Source organism: Poecilia reticulata, chromosome 1, assembly GCF_904066995.2.
Source record: "Poecilia reticulata chromosome 1, P_reticulata-male-v2, whole genome shotgun sequence".
In the NCBI taxonomy this organism is placed as follows: Eukaryota; Metazoa; Chordata; class Actinopteri; order Cyprinodontiformes; family Poeciliidae; genus Poecilia; species Poecilia reticulata.
In genome coordinates this window covers 8424685-8441087 of record NC_088830.1, presented here as the reverse complement: position 1 = coordinate 8441087, position 16403 = coordinate 8424685, and the positions used below count along the sequence as shown (strand labels likewise).

Genomic DNA, 16403 nt, shown 5'->3' with positions numbered 1-16403 from the left:
TGTTTTAATAGATATCCAGCTAGGTCTAAAACTTAAACTTAAGTGTGAATGCATTTGTCTCTTGCAGAGTCCAGTATTCAGGAGCACAAAGCTGCCATAAAAGAGGAGCCTTCAGACCCTTCTCAGCGCCCCTTCAACTATGACGTCGTAGACGTCAGCAAGGGCTTCCTCACCCGCGTTGCTTACAAGAAGAAAGTGAAGACCTCCAAGCTGGACAGCCTGCTGGAGCGCAGAGTGAAGCAGCACACGATCGAAGAGAAGCAGAGGCAGCAGGTTTCTGCATCCAGACCGCTGGCGCTGGCACCGGCACCGGCGCCAGCTTCTCCCTGTTCAGTCCCCATCCCAAGCACTCCGATTCGGCCTCGCTCGCCGCTTAAGCCGCAGAATCTCGCACAGACACAACTTGTAAACAAGGAAGCTGTGAAAGTGGACGAGAAACTTTCTACAGCACAAACGTTGGGGGCAACAAAAGCCGGAGGACCAGAGGAAGGAGAGAGTGTGACTGAACTCTTTAATCCTTCTCCTTCCTCTGTGTCGAACTGCAGCCCCAAAAACACTTGCAATACAGGTGCAGGTGAAGGTTCACCACAAAGTCAAACTGCCTCCATGCTCCAGGATAACTTGGAGGAAAGGACTACAGGGCATAAAGAAAACACCTCTGAAGGTTCTGGACAAGAAGCTATTAAGCTGTCAGATGAGCAAGAGAAAAAAGGGAGTAGGTCTAAAAGTTCTTTAGGGCAACAAACAGCCTGTGTTGCATCAGATGTAACCAAGGCAGAACATTCTTTAAATGCAGAGTTCAACTCTGTGACAACACTTCCATGTGTTGTCGACCAAAATACCAGCGAAAATGGATCTCCTGTTAAAACCTCAGACTCTCTGGATTCTGCGCACTCAGAGGAAAATGGCTTTGGGCCAGAGGAGACCCAAGGAAACTCGCAGGGCTTTGGACACAACGGAACCATAGGGGAAGACACTTCCAAGCCAGTTTCGCCCGTGCCTCAAGTGAATGGGAATGGTGGTTTGGTTGGCGAAAACATACTGAGTATCTCTGTAACGAGCTTGAACAATGGTGTGCTCACCGACAGGCCCCAGCCCAACATGAACAGCATCGGGAAAGCCGAGGATCAAAGGCTGGTGGTCTTGTCGAAAGATGGCGCACAGCAGAAGCCTTTAGTGAACGGAGACTTGACCTCGGTAAACGCCACAGTCATTTTAAAAGGAAAAGAGACACATTCGGATTCTGAGGCAGAGGGAAAGATAACTACACTGGACCAGAATTACAGCCCTCCGCCGAAGATGGCAAAGCTTGAGAACAGCACAGACAAATATGGAGGCAACGCCAGGAGCAATCTGGAGAACGACAGCGCCTCGGCTTTTTATCCCGAGGAGACCAAACGCGCTCCTGCCATGAAGATCATCAGAATGGCTCCTTCTCCCATTCCTTCACCAGAGGAGTCCAGTCTGAGCGACGACTTCGCGGAGGAGAACAGCAACAGTGGGTCAGCGGATCCATTCAAGACCATCATCACTCAGGTAACCACAACCTCCACCACGACGGTAGTCTCCACGGAGACGAGGACGGCGAAAAGCCCTGGTGAATCCACGGCGTCGGTGGTGACGACGAAGAGCAGCGCAGTTTCGACCCTTTCCAGCATGACCAAAACGACAGTGACCAAAGTTTGCTGCTCTGGACTCGACAGTCTGTCTGAAGACAGCCAGAGCGAAACACTGGTGCAGGAGCAGAGAATGATGCACTCGTCCTGCACCCGGGAATCTGGTGCAGGTGGTAAAACTACAGTGTCTTCTGTCTCCACGAGCCACGAAGAGTGTTCGACGACGAAAGGACGCGTGCGCCTTCTCAAATTCTCGCGCACAAAGAAGACACGCTCCGACACAGCTCTTCCTTCTTACCGCAAGTTCATCACCAAGAGCAGCCGGAGGAGCATCTTTGTTCTGCCGCATGACGATTTGAAAGTGCTGGCGAGGCGAGGAGGATTCCGCGAGGTACCGGTGTTCAGTTACAACGCCAAGCCAGCCCAAGATATCTGGCCGTACCCTTCACCCAGACCTACGTTTGGCATCACTTGGAGGTAGACCTGCTACTCTTTGTTTATCAAGAATCACTTACTGTTCTCTGTTTAGCTTGTTTTTCTGGCATCCAAGTCCATTTCACACTCAAGGCATTTTTCAGTGAAGTTGAGGGACACATTGCACACACAATGCATTTTTGTGAAAATACATTTAAAACATACACTTAATTTGTATATTTTTTAATGCAAAACATTTTACTAATAATGATTGTTTTACTATTTTGTAAGATTAAATCATTCAGATAATCTTTCTAATTGCATATGGTACTTTATAGTAGTATTTATACCCCTTTAACTTTTCTACATGTGATGTTAAAAGCACAAACTTTAGTTTATTTCCTTAAGCTTTTTGACATTTTTATTTTCAGCCCCCTTTACTGTGACTCACCTTACATAAAATCCAGCCCAAATCCAAATGAAGAGTAATTGAACCCCATTCCGTGTAACCTGAACTGAACTAAGAATCTGTGACAAGATTTGGAAAAATGTGCGTGTACAGATGCTCTCCATTCAATCTCACTGAGCTTGAGCTACTTTGCAAACTAGAATGGGCATTGAATTAATTTTCCAAATCTGGTAGTCATATCTGTAATTGCAGTGACAGGTGATCCTGTAAAGTGTTGGTTTGGGTATATTGAATAATTTTGCACTCTGCAGTTGTCAAGTTTTTTTGTATAATTTTCCTCACATGTGCACTACTTTGTGTTGGTCAGTCAAAAAAACTATAAAATACTTTGAAGTTTATGGTTGCAACATGACAAAATTGGAAAAACTTAATCGTCAGAATCGTTTACTGCAGAACATTAAGAAAAAGGCTGTCATGTATAAATGGGAAACAGATGGATGTGGAACGACAGGACTAAAAACACAGGTTACCTTCACTTAGAGCACACTTTGTTTCAATACAACTCAGTCCAGGCCTGGTTGTCTCTGAAAATCTTCACAATGTTTTCTGTTTTGTATTTCAGCTCAAACTGATTAACACGCTAAACTGTTGTAATTAGATTGTCTGTACAGTTGTCCAACAATATGAGAGTGGTGTTGCAGTTTATATTACTTCTGTATCACAATTGTTTCGTAGACCCCAAGCAAGATGTAGCCATAAGAAAGGTTAAGCTGCCTTCACATCACAGGGTATGACGTAAAAACGACAGCTAGTTGGTTGCAGCATTTCAGAAAACATGTTTAACTAGTCTCAATTAATTAGTCTTAGTTTAATTAGTCTTTGACTATGTGATATTGTATTCATTTCTGAAAGCTCGGGTTGTCCTAAAAATGGCCGGCTTCACTGGTAATAAATGGTCGAGTTATACTGGATGCGCGCGAACCGAGCCAGCGGTGTAACGTTTATAGTTGACACGAACGTCGGTGTCGTATTCTTCGAAAATGAACAGTCTTTGCATTTAAGACTAAGACATTTAAGGGATTGTATCAATGCAAATGCAGGGGTACTTCTTCCAAATCGTCAAGTTAGAGTTAAAAGTGACGCGCGCGCGTTTCGCTTTTAAGAGTTTGCTTAGAGCGCGCGTGGTACGAGCAATTATAAACGTATGGCGTTTATAGTTGACGCGACGAACGGCGATGCAATATTCTCCTAAAACGAGCCCTCAAGGAGGGATCATATAAAAACCGAACCTGCTCTGCAAGAACACCTTCCAAGTCGTCCAAGTTGCGTGAAAGGTGGCACCCGCGATTCGCGTCCAGATACAAACATTTTGAGGTGCACGCCGCGACAGCGCGCGGAGGCAACGCGCGGTGTTGGCGCGTTGTGAACCGAGCGCATGGCTCCGCCCACACGGTCTGCCTCGCGAGCTGTCACAGCGGCGAGGCACAACGATGCGCGTGGCACCGTCCACGCTAACTGGACGATTTGAAAGGTGCTCTTGCAGAACAGGTACAGTTGTACTGGTATTTATATAAACCCTCTTTGAAGGCTCATTTTATGGGAATATGGCTCCAACTTAGGCACTAATGATAAACGCAATACCGCTGTCTTCGCTTGCGCAAGTTCAACGCGAACTTTCTAAAGCGGGAATATAACTATAAGAAGAGTAGTTAATTTAGCAATTATTAATCGTTAACTGGGATACACAAGCTAAAGAAACGACTATTTGAAAAGGCTAAAACTTTACTAAATATATATAAAGTTTGCATTTAAGATAACACCTTTGTCTGTAAATATTTTTTTTCTCAAAACTCCTCAAGTGTCAGTTTTAGCTCTTATCAGTTCAAATTCACTAAAGGGATGCCCCTAAGCTTCAATTAAATGCATGGACTACAAAACTTGGCCAGCTTTACAAAAATCCAGAAGTGCACAACCAGACATCGCAACAGGTGAGATCCCTAGTTTCCCCTTTGCACCCAGTTCAATTCTTCAACTATAAACCTAGCTTGAGGCTTAACCTGAGGATCCAAAGATGGTGTAGGTCAGAAAAAGGGCTCCTCTTATTGTAAAAATAACAAACTCATGCATTCATTTAAAGGGCTCCCTCTTAAAATGATTTGCTATACATACAGCAAATAAAGTGTTGTGTCAGAAAGGTGTATCCACTGTCAGTTTATCATTCCTCCCTCCCATCTGCTGTTTGTGGTTTTGGCCCGCAGAGCCTACTGCGGCTCCCAGTCTCGTGTCACACAGGCTCCTCTGGTTGTTTTGACCAAGCTTCAGAGTCTCAGAGCAGACATGAATCACCCGGTGGTCAGAGAGGTGTCACCACGTTCACTTTCTACACCGACCAAACCCTGCAGCCTGTGCATACTTTTCCACTGGCGGTCACACATGGGAATGTGCAGATCTACCAAACCCCATCCGCACTCAAAGCCCTGAGATAATCATGTTTTTGTAGATGTTCAAGATGTTTTTAATCACAGTGTCCAAGAGCCAAATTCATTGTCAGGACAGAATTCCCGGCCATAATGGCCCTATCAAGATTAATGCATTCTTCTGGACATTATCTGTGGATGAACGGCATCCTGTCGTAAATTTTCGGTGACTAAATGAACTGTGTGAAATAAGTGTTCTTTGATACGGTTTTTAGTGAGCAACCATCCTAAGCTTTCACTAGAACTTGAAAGTATTTATTAAAAATGAAAGCCACCGCTGTTGGTTTGGCAGAAATATAATCGGCAGCGATATTCCCAGAAGTCTGTTTTTTTTTTTTTTTATCTGCATCTTCCAGTTATGTACGTGATTGTACAGCAGTTTGTTTTCTGTAACTCCGAGGGAGTCATTATGACACTGGCAAATCATGGAAACTTTGACGTTGGTCAATTGGACAACTGGAAATGTTTTCTCGCATTTGTGGATGACTAACACTTCCTCTGGCCACTGGATCCAGGTACCGGCTGCAGACGGTGAAGTCCCTGGCTGGAGTGAGCCTCATGCTGAGGCTCCTATGGGCCTGTTTGAGGTGGGACGACATGGCCGTGAAACCGTCTACCGCCGTAGGCACGACGCGTACAGGTAGACCCTCGAATGTGTCCTCAGTTTTTGGGAAAAAATGTAAAAAAGGAAACAAACTTATAGAGAATTGTAAATTGTTGGTAATTACCTCTCATATATGTAGTAAGTACTTGATTTCTCCAACTTATTCCTACTTTCACCTAAAAACCAGCCAAGACATTTAGTTGGTTGTTACTGTTTCTATGTTAGAGAGCATTTCCTCCAATTTTTTTTGTTTTTTTTGGGGGGCGGGGGTCTCGTCCTCATCACCATACCAACCAAAGCCCTATCCCCACTCATTGCAACAGAGACCTCGGATACCGAAATCACCACCACGGAGATCATAAAGCGGCGTGACGTGGGACCCTACGGCATCCGCTCAGAGTATTGCATCCGCAAAATCATCTGCCCTCTCGGAGTTCCCGAGACGCCGAAAGGTAAATCGCGTTTTCCATTTTTGCCATTTATACGATTCCTACACAATCGTCTTGCAAGATCATGAGTTGATGAGATTGGTATTTTGATAAACAAGTTTGGGGGTTTTTTTCCCCCAGAGAGCAGGGCAAATATTGTGCAGATATAAGTGATTTGTGGCTAAAACCAGTGAGTTTCTTTTTTTTTCTCTCTGGTTGTGAATTAAAATCTGCACTCTGATCATTCAGTGACAGACCCGCCAATCGCTGACTTCACTGTCAAGTCATCTGACAAAGATGAAATTAATTAATTTCCATGATAAAATTTTCTGGAATAACTGGAAATCAACTACTGTGACAAAATTATAAAATGTTGTCTTCTTTTGCCATGCTTCAGGCTCTCTTGCTTCAATTGAACTCCTCTCCCATTTCCTAATAATAAGCAAATTACTGACATGCATTGTGCATTTAGATAATAACCGAATACCTACTAATACACTCATAATTAGTTTTAAGTTTATTATGGGATACCTTTTACAGTTACTTTAACATTTTGGAGTCTTTTATTCTTTATATACACTGATACGTCAGGGTTTCCCCCCAGTGTATTACAAACCTAGCGGGCCACCAGGCTTTACTTGTACCCCCACCAGGCTAAGCTTTGGTTGTTTTATTTATTTTAGGGGTTTTTAAGACTTTATAGTTGATGCTTGGATATTGTAGATGATGTCTTCCAATAGCACATAATTACCTAGTGATATTTTAAAATTTCCTCTCTACTTTAAACATTTTTTAACACAGGAAGTTGCTGGATGACTGCCCCAGCTTCCCTACCACCAGACTTAGCTAGTTTTGTGATACGTCATACTAACTGTTAGCATTTTTTTCCCTCCCAACCTGTCCGCCGTTCCAGAAACACACACTCCTCAGAGGAAAGGTCTGCGTTCCAGCGCTTTGCGTCCCAAGAAGCCCGAGCCCACGAAGCAGACCGGCCCAGTGGTGATCGAGACATGGGTGCCTGAGGAGGAGCTGGACCTCTGGGAGATAAGGGCCTTTTCAGAAAGGTCAGGGGGACAGGAAGGGGCAATTATCCTTTCAACAAAACAAAAACCAGTGCTGTGTGAGCAGAGAAGTCCCCAGGTTGTGTTGCTAGGCTTGTAAATGAGGTTTAAAGGGTTTAATCGAAACTGTTTCTTTTCCTTTTGGAGATGCAGCTGTTAATAAAATGACTTTTTTTAGCTATTCCAGGAAAATGAGTCGTTTTGATTCCAAACGGAGGAGCAACCCCCTGTTTTTGCTGTGATTTGAATCAAAAAATTGAATCACTCACTGCGCTTAGCCAGTCATTGTAGGCCCTCATGTTTTTATTTATAAGGCCAATGATTAAATATTAGAAAAAATCTCTCATTCACCTCTTTACATGTCTTCTGTTTGTTTTTGGTGTTGCTTTGTTGTAACAACTATTTTAGTGATTGATTACTTGATTAATCGAATTTAGAAAGAAATATGCGCATTCTGCACATTTTTCCTTCAACCACTTAAGCGTTTATATACAATAAAGGAAAAAAATTAAAACATGCAAATAAATACATTTTTTAAATAAGAAAATAAACATTTTATTTCCTAAAATGCTGTAACAAAACATTCTTATACTAAATTTGAAAGATTTGATTTAGTCTTAAATGCAAAATTTGTACATATATTTTGTACAGTTTTGGTTTAAATACGATCCTGAATGTGTTTTATTTTTCACCAAATAGTCTTTTTAGAGTCCGAATAATCCAGTTAACAATTAATAGACTACTAAATTGGTTCACGATTATTTATATAATCGATTAATTGCTTCAGCTCTACTGTTTAATAACAGAATCAGGAGCTCATGATGCCCCTTATATGAGAAGATTGAGTGTAAATGTACCTTTTCAGGTGTTTTGAATCTGAAATAATTTCTGTGAAGTGCTTATTGTTTGTGAACACGTTTATTTTACAGGGTGGAGAAAGAAAAGGCCCAGGCAGCAGAGCAAGCCAAGGTAAGTTCAATTTTCCCAGCTGGCATGTTGGTTGATTTTTATCAAAGCTAATTAAAGAAACCCATGAACTGAAGCACGGCTCACGTGGGTGGCATTAAAGGCTAAATATGTTTTTGGATGGGATCCAAACATAATTCTCAGATTAAAATCTCTGATTTGCATGCTAGATATTCTTTTCTATACATTCTTGTGTTTCTCCTGCTGAGCGTTTGGTCACCCCATCGCAGAAACGTCTCGAGCAGAAGTCCGGCTCCGTCACAGCCACCCCGGCCGGGACTCCCGCTACGCCTGCCGCCACGCCCAAAGTCATCGTCGGCTCCATTTCCGGCCAGGGCACCCCCACTGCCAAGGTGGTGTTGTCCACCAAGATGGGCAGTCCTGTCACATTCCAGCAGAACAAAAACTTCCAGCAGTCTTTCGCCACCTGGGTCAAGCAGGGTCAAAGCACGCAAGGTAACTCAGAGGAAAAAAAATTCTCTGTTAATAAATGTCTTGGATCGATTTTAACACTTTGCGTGTTTTTAAATTTTAAGGATCAGGTGGCGAGACTCCGGTAGCCACTTCCAGTGGGCACACTTTACACATCACAGGGACCTCGGCCAGCGGAAAAGTCGTGACGGCGAAGCTGCCGCTCCCCGCAAACAGCAAGATCGTCACAGTCAACGTGCCAACGACGCAGGGAGGTACGGCTTCGTTCCGGACGCAGGCGTGTTTGTTTTTCTTTGCTTTACTACGGGCCCACACCTGAGATGTTTAGGACGCGTCGCAGACGGCTCGTTAAAGTCACCTTATTACCTGCCAGCTCCTGTAAACAGCTCAGTGTGCCAGAAAAGGTCACAGATCTTTAAAAATGCAGAGCAGGTCTTCATTCTTTTTAAATGATTTTTTAACCCCACATGACTGGTATATTTTAAGACTCAAATTAAAACATATGGGACTGCTAGGGAGACATGTTCAGTATTAGTCACACAGTTTTCAAAGTCTGTCGTTAAAGTAGCAGCACTTTATATGCAGTGTCTTAATTTAAAATGTTTTCTTGTTACAGCCACAATGAATTAGATTAGTGCACGATAAAGCTGCAACTCACGATTGTTTTTGTAATCAATTATTCTGACTGCAGAATAATTGATTAATCAATTAGTTGATTAATTGATTAATCGACTAATTGATTGATTAGTTGATTGATAACATTTAAAATTTGGCACGTTCTACAGATTTTCCATTTATGCACTTAAGCATTTTTATACAATACTAGAAATGCATTAAAAGATAGAAATAAATAATAAGGTGAATTCAGTGTCTTTTTTAAAGTAAGAAAGTAAACATTTTATTGCTGAAAGTGGCATAATAATAGCATTCCTTTTGTGAATTTGGACTGAGTGAAGCTAAAAATATACTACATGAGGAGTTTTTGTAAAACAAATTGTTGTAACAACTATATGAACCAATAACAAAACTACAAATTTACAAATTGTTGCAAAAAATTTTTTTAACCCTCTTTCTGGCAAGGCACTGATATATCAGCCCTGTTTTTTGTGTGTGTGTCTCTGCTCTGTCTGATGGACAGACCTGCCCACCAAATCACATCTGCACGTGTTCTGTAAACACTAGTCACCACTCAGTTGCCAACTCACCGACTTTGTCTCTTTTTTTTAGCAACATCAATATCGGCCAAAAAATTTGAATCGGCAGGTCCGGCTTTTTAAAGATCAGCTGGAAAACTGCAATTAGTGCACCGTGAATCATTTTGCAATGACTCAGTCAAGACTGTACATTAATTTACTTTCACTTTGCAGTTCTGCGCTGTAATGTATTTGTTTGTTACATGAAATTCATATCCAACACATTTAAGCTTGTAGTTTTATTAAAACAAAATGTGCCTAAATACTTTTACAAGAAATCATAAAATGCTGGATCAAATTATGGAACGATAAAAGCATACGTTTGATTATTTGAATTGACTTCAAATCTGCTTTATTAAAACACAACTAACATTTGAAGGGAATTCTGTTAGAGAGTAATGCAGCGCGCGCAATATTTCTTACTTTTGAAGTCGCTGTGAAAGGGAACGTCGGCTCAGGTGGAGTGTGTCCGTTTAATAGACGTTTGTGTTTATCCAGCGTGACTGCTTGGTGCCCTGTTTGTTTTGGAACGGCTTAAGGAAGTAAGGCAGGGAAACAAGTTTACCCTGAGGTCTGCTTCCCAGACAGGTAGCCCTCTATAGTACGTCTGTACTTCTCCCCTCCCCCTTCACACACACACGCACACACACTCGTCTTTCGTATTTTTAAATAAGAGTTTACCTCTCCACTCGCTGCAACCCAGACTTCTCGAGCTTTCTTTCTTTCCCCCCCAAACAGAAGCGTGTTTTGATGTGCGACCGGCGCGGCATTACGAGGAAGGCCTTAAACATCTTTATTTGAAGAGGGAAGCCCTTGATGTATGGGCTTACCTCTCAGGTTAGAGTTGCAGAACCACAGAAAAGAAGGCAGCAGAGAAGTCACACTGGTGGTTTCCAGTTCCTCCAGCAGTTTCACATGAGCTCATGAAGGCCGAGGGCAAATATGAAACGCGCTCTTTGTCAGATTAAGCTAAGAAGTGGGTTTCTGTCGCTCCATGCATAATTTATAAAGGAGCTCAGGTATGTTGGGGGAAACCCAACTAAGCTTTCAGAGAGCCTTTGATTTTATTTTATTTTTCTTTAACCTACTCGACTAATATTTATAGAGATTGTGATCAAACGTTGGATCTTAAGCAAAGCAAGACACCCACAAGTAACGGATTGAGTTGTGCAACAGCAGGGCGACTGTGCAACTGCTTACTTGTGGCGTTGGTGATTAAATCATGGGCTTCTGAATGTTTTGAAGCTGCTACCTGCCTAGAGTGTGTGCATATAATTGATGATTCCTACAAAACTGAACTTCTTTTTGACTAATTATCGTAGCGCATCTTTGAAAGTCTTCATTATTCACACTTTCTTTACTGTCTCACACCAGTTTAAAGCGACGTTTTTGAGGCGTTAGGAGCTTTTGTAATCCGTGTCGGCTTTCTGCGCAGGTGTGGTTCAGCAGAAAGTGTTGGGAATCATCCCGTCCAGCACAGCAGGCGGCGCCCAAACCTTCACCCCATTCCAGCCCCGCACGACCACCTTCAACATCAAGCCCGGTGCCCCTGGCTCCCACCAGCAGGTACAACTCTGGCTCCTATCGCTCCCAAATGCAACTCGGATTGTCTTTTCTTGTTGCGTTTGTTTTTGTTTGTATTTTTATCCGGACAACGTTTTAAATTTAAACGTTTAGCAGACGTTCACGTTGCTGGTTTTCGTCCCCACTGTCCATTAATACACAAAAAAATGTTTTGAATTTGCTGTTTTTAATTTATAGCAAATTATTGATATGTCTGACAGGAAAGATTCTGCCAGCAGATTTGACCACAGAATTACATACATAGGAAAATATGCCTTTTTTTGTTTATTTGTTTAAATCCTTTTTCACAAACATTAAAATCCCACTGAAGACAATTTATCAGTCCTGTTTCTATAACTGTTTACGGTTTTTCTTAGTTTTAAACCTAAAAACCAGAAATGAAATGGTAAGATTTTTTTTAAAGTATCTACAAATTTCCTATTGTAGATATTTATTAAACATTTTTACGCTGTCTTTTCACCAAAGCAGCTTATGTAACATTGAGTTTTATTTAGCTGTACTGATTCTGTATTTAAGGCCTAGCCTGGGTTTTTATATTTTAAGTTCACTTAAAGCTCTGTCAGTTTTTGTCTGGAACAATGTGGAGTTCTCACATGAAAATTTGTTGGAACCCCGTTTAGAAAAGTGGGTGTTGTATTAAAAATATTTAATGGAATAAACACCCCTCAGGTACTAGGTGGAGGTGGTCAGATTCGTCCAGGAATGACGATGATCCGAACCCCAATCCAGCAGTCCGGAGCTGTCGGGAAGACGATTCTCCGCACGCCCCTTGTGCTCCAGCAGGGTAACATCAATCTGAACCCTCAGTTTGAATAATTGTGCAGATTTTTGTGTTATTAAGCGAAACCACAGATGGAGCAGCGACCCGCTCTGTGTACATCACGGCTGCCTCCCGGTTTCTAATTGCGTCTCGTTGTTTTTCCTCCAGGTCAGGGCGGACAGCAGGTAGTGACGCAGATCATTCGTGGCCAGCCCGTTTCCACAGCAATATCGGCTGCCGGCGCCGTCACCGCGGTAACGGGTCAGGGAGTGACCGGCCCCAGCGCCGCGGGACAGGCAGCTGGCCAAACACCACCTGGCACCCCGCGGGCGCCAGGCCAGGGCCAGGTTAAACTCACCATGGCCCAGCTCACGCAGCTCACACAGGTTGGCATCCTGTGTCGCCTGCTGGTCTCAAATTAACATTAGAAGTGTATGTGTGTGCGTGCGTGTGTGCGCGCATCTGTTAGTCAGCTAGAAATGACAGTTAAATGATGTCAACAGAGGGAAAACATACAGTATTGGGCAACAGTCTTTCTATTTCTACTGTATTGCTATTTTTCTCCCAAGGAAGGTGACTTCTTTTTATCTTTTACACATCTTAATCAGTAATTCATTCACTTTTTTCTTTTTATCAGTTTGTCTTTTTTTATATTTAAGCCATTGTCTGAAAATGCCAGCCAAAATAGCAAAAATCATACCTAATTTGGACTTTTTTTGCACGTATTTTTAACTGCATATCGCAAAGACACAAATTGATTTCATTTCTTCAGCTTATTCTGTAGAAACACCAAAGTTTGTACAATTTAAAACATTAAATATTACTTTAGCACCAGGAAGATGGTTGCCTTCAGGCTAGTAGCTAAGAAATGACACAATGTTTCTAAGTGTCCCAATACATCTTTTTCGCTTGCAATACGATACCGGAAACGAAAATGTTTGAATATTGGACGATACAAATAATGAACTGATATGACATTATCACAAACATACACACTTTTCTTAATTACTTTATAGAGTGGAATGTTAGAATAGGCTTGACCAAGTGATATTACTTTAATCGTTCAGTCAACAATAGACACTTTTACATTTACCAATGTCTCTGTGTGCGGGATAGAAATGCTGGAGTGGACTAGATGCTGGAGCGGACTGCTTCTGTTGAAGTTCTTATACTTCAGATTTTAGATGCAGGCTGACATAATCTGATAATATTTTTTATTTATTTAATTTTTTTTTTTACCAATTTCTGACATCAATATCGGATCGGGAAAACCTTACAGTAAATCTGTATCATTTGCCAGTAGCTGAAATCAGTAGTTGGACAAATTTCACTTAGCAATGCAAACTGATGTCTCTGCATTTTATTCATTCATACACTTAAAGGCAACTTGCTACCAAACACAGGTTGTTTGACTTTGTCATTCAGAAACGATAACATTGAAGTCGCCAGAAGTTCATATAAACTGTGCTATTGCACGACACTACACTGTAAACATCGATTTCATTTTATTTTATTTTTTTGTCAGTTAAGTACAATATTGATGAGTTAGACAGATAAAATGGAACCAATCTTAATCGAAGCTCTTAATCTTGACTGAACAGTTTTGTAATGCACAATTGTTTGATCTTCGCTAACCGCAGAAGCAACAAGCTGGATCCGGTTTGGAGCGACCAGCTGGCGTTGGTGGTTCACAGGCCCTGACTGTGATGGTTCAGGGCCAGGGTCAGACCACCGGCCAGCTGCAAGTCATTCCTCAGGGGGTCACCGTCATTCCAGGACCCGGCCAGCAACTCATGCAAGCAGCCCTGCCGAACGGCCAGGTGCAGCGCTTCCTCTTCACCCCGCTGCCCTCCGCCGCCACGCCCACGTCAAGCACAGGTTTGACAGCGGCACAACTCAAAAAGCGTAAGATGACTCGGTTTATCCCGGCGTCTTGTATTCTCGCGCTCTGTTTCTTTGCCTTCCAGCCACTTCGTCTCCCAGCCAGCCCAACTCCACGGCGAGCAAAAACGCAACCCAAGCCGCGCAGCAGGCCGCCGCTCCAATCCAAGTCGGGGCGACCCCTCTCTCCACCACCGCTGGCGGCAGCACTTCGTCCACAACCCATCAGGGCCAGTTACCCCCGCAGACCCAGGCCCACATGCCTGTCCAGTCCCCAACTTCACTGCAGGTCAAAGGTCAGGGGGGAACCGCACAGCTCCAGCTGCAGCAGACGCCCCAACTCATCAGTGTGTCCGGACTCCCACAGCAGGTACAGGCGTGTTTTTTTGGGGGGTGGGGTGTGTGTGTGTGTTTGTTTTATTTAATTTTTTGCTTTTCTTATTTTTTAGTGAAATACAGAAAAGCTGACATTCTGATATTTTCACATCTCGTCATTGATGAGCTTTTCGGGTGAATTTATGTTATGGAGCATAACTGGAAAGTGGAACAAAATGTTTTAAATACACACCTAATATTTTTATTTGTACATAATTTAGAAAAATCCTTTTCCTTCCGCCTTCCAGTAACTGTACTACTAATTACTAAATAAATAAAAAGCCCAATAAAATGTCACATTTTGTGGTTTTAATGTGACAAACTCCGGGCAAGCTGAAGGGACAGGAGTAGTTCAGGGTTTTAGAGGACGTTACATTGACCATGTGGACATTTGTCATCTTTAGGTTCTGGCACAGCTCCAGGCCCAGCAGGGTGGAGGCTCTCTGCCTCAACACATCAAGCTGCAGCTTCCCATCCAGATACAGCAGACCGGAACCACCTCAGCCCAGGGCGGACAGGTACCGGACCCAACCACACCACGCTATCGTTCACCTGTCAGCATGGAAACTAAGCTGATTTAAGATGCGGCTCAGTTCAAACACAAACCGATTTCTGCCCAGATTGGAAATGTGGTTACCATCCAGACGGCGTCGGTCCAAGAGCAGCTGCAGAGGATCCAGCAGCTCCGAGAGCAGCAGCAGCAGAAGAAGAGGCAGGCGGCAGACGCCAAGAGGGAGCTCGCCCTCAATGCGGCCAACCAGAGCGACATTATACAGAAGCAGGTGCGTTTGTGGAGGGAAGCCGTCGAAGCCAAGTCTTCACCCAGTCAGTGTCCTTAAAAACAGTCACGACCCACAACTACTCTGAGATGGTGTTTACTTTACTGCCTCTGTTTAGAGAGCCCAGCTGTCCCAAAACTACCAGTAACGCTGAGCCCAAACTGAACGCGTTTCACACATCAGTGAATCAAGTTGGACACTTCATATCGAGCATCAAAATCGCTTTAGAGCCTCTTGCCTTTTTTTTCTTCCTCTCCCTATCTCTCTGTGCAATGACAGATGAAATATTGAGAGACCTTGGCTTTATTTACTGAAAGCATCATCTCTGAATTCACCAGATAATTCAGTTGGGATTTTGTTGAGTTTCACAAACTAGCTGCACGCTGAGGAGGATTGCTACCAGTGCTACTTTCGTCTCACCCAGGCCCAGTTTGACGACTTGATAACTAGAATCGGTGCCTGCATGTCCTGTCAGGACATCAACTACAGGCCACACCGTCGCAGAGCAGAGTCTCTCTGACTGGCTGACGCTCTGCGTCCAGCAACCTAGGTTCAGATTTTCCAACTGTAGCGTCGGCCGCGTTGAAAGCGCTTCAACACCAAACGAGCCACAAGACTTCTTGACGCGCCATAGACGCCCGTCCACATAGACTTCGCATGTAAACCAGACGCTCAAATCACGTTCAGTCAGTATCCAGGTGTCGGAGCATCCTTAAAAAGTCTTCAGTTCGTGTAATTCGTGGGACTTTTCTGGAACATACAGAATAGAGAGCCACATATGCATCTGTGAGAAATAGGGGGAAAAAAGAGTAAATGAACAGTAATTCATGTTTTCAAATGTTGCAGTACAGATCTTAAATTTTGTCCATAATGGTGTTAAAAAAGGACTTTAGTTTTAAGTTGGGGGATCCTGCAGAATTCCTGTACACAGTATATAAATAATGTGTGTGTTTTACATTCAGTGAAGCCTGCTTATGTTTAATATTATGCATATCTGTCCTTTTCAGTGGCGATTCATGGTGCGTGATACTTGCTCACGCATTGTTCAACATGTTTTTCAGGTGGTTATGAAACAAAACGCTGTGATCGAGCACCTTAAGCAGAAGAAGACCATGACACCTGCAGAACGAGAAGAAAATCAGAGGTGTGTGTGTGTGTCCAGTGTTCATTCTATGTTTTCATCTGTGAAGATTTTGGGGAGTTTTATTTAGTAAGTAAGGTTTCGTTTGGGGAGGTTAGAGGTTTATGTTGCGGCCCGTTGGGAATGTGAGTCAGCTCTCCGGTTGGTAGCAGCAGCTTTTGGATTCAATTCTTATACCAACACAGAAATTATGTGTCAACCATCTGGGGGGAAGAAAAAAAAAATCAGTTTTTCCTTGAAATTTCATCCATGTTTGTGTTTTAAGCTATTCTGGTATTGTCAT

At 43.0% G+C, this 16403-nt stretch overlaps 1 protein-coding gene across 3 annotated transcripts in view; it reads left to right on the top strand.

The window, feature by feature from the left end:
* The window catches only part of LOC103471527 (nucleosome-remodeling factor subunit BPTF), a 45761-nt gene that overhangs the window by 14053 nt on the left and 15305 nt on the right, over positions 1-16403 (top strand). For 2 of the 3 annotated variants that reach the window (XM_008420615.3, XM_017305173.2), the window contains exons 15-29: positions 68-2093; positions 5432-5556; positions 5820-5972; positions 6862-7012; positions 7939-7978; positions 8206-8431; positions 8512-8661; positions 11036-11166; positions 11854-11968; positions 12113-12330; positions 13585-13822; positions 13912-14195; positions 14605-14718; positions 14821-14982; positions 16041-16123. In XM_008420615.3, the coding sequence (XP_008418837.1) occupies positions 68-2093; positions 5432-5556; positions 5820-5972; positions 6862-7012; positions 7939-7978; positions 8206-8431; positions 8512-8661; positions 11036-11166; positions 11854-11968; positions 12113-12330; positions 13585-13822; positions 13912-14195; positions 14605-14718; positions 14821-14982; positions 16041-16123 (4216 nt within the window). The remainder of the gene's footprint in view (positions 1-67; positions 2094-5431; positions 5557-5819; positions 5973-6861; positions 7013-7938; positions 7979-8205; positions 8432-8511; positions 8662-11035; positions 11167-11853; positions 11969-12112; positions 12331-13584; positions 13823-13911; positions 14196-14604; positions 14719-14820; positions 14983-16040; positions 16124-16403) is intronic. The other variant, XM_008420693.3, reaches the window with a different exon arrangement.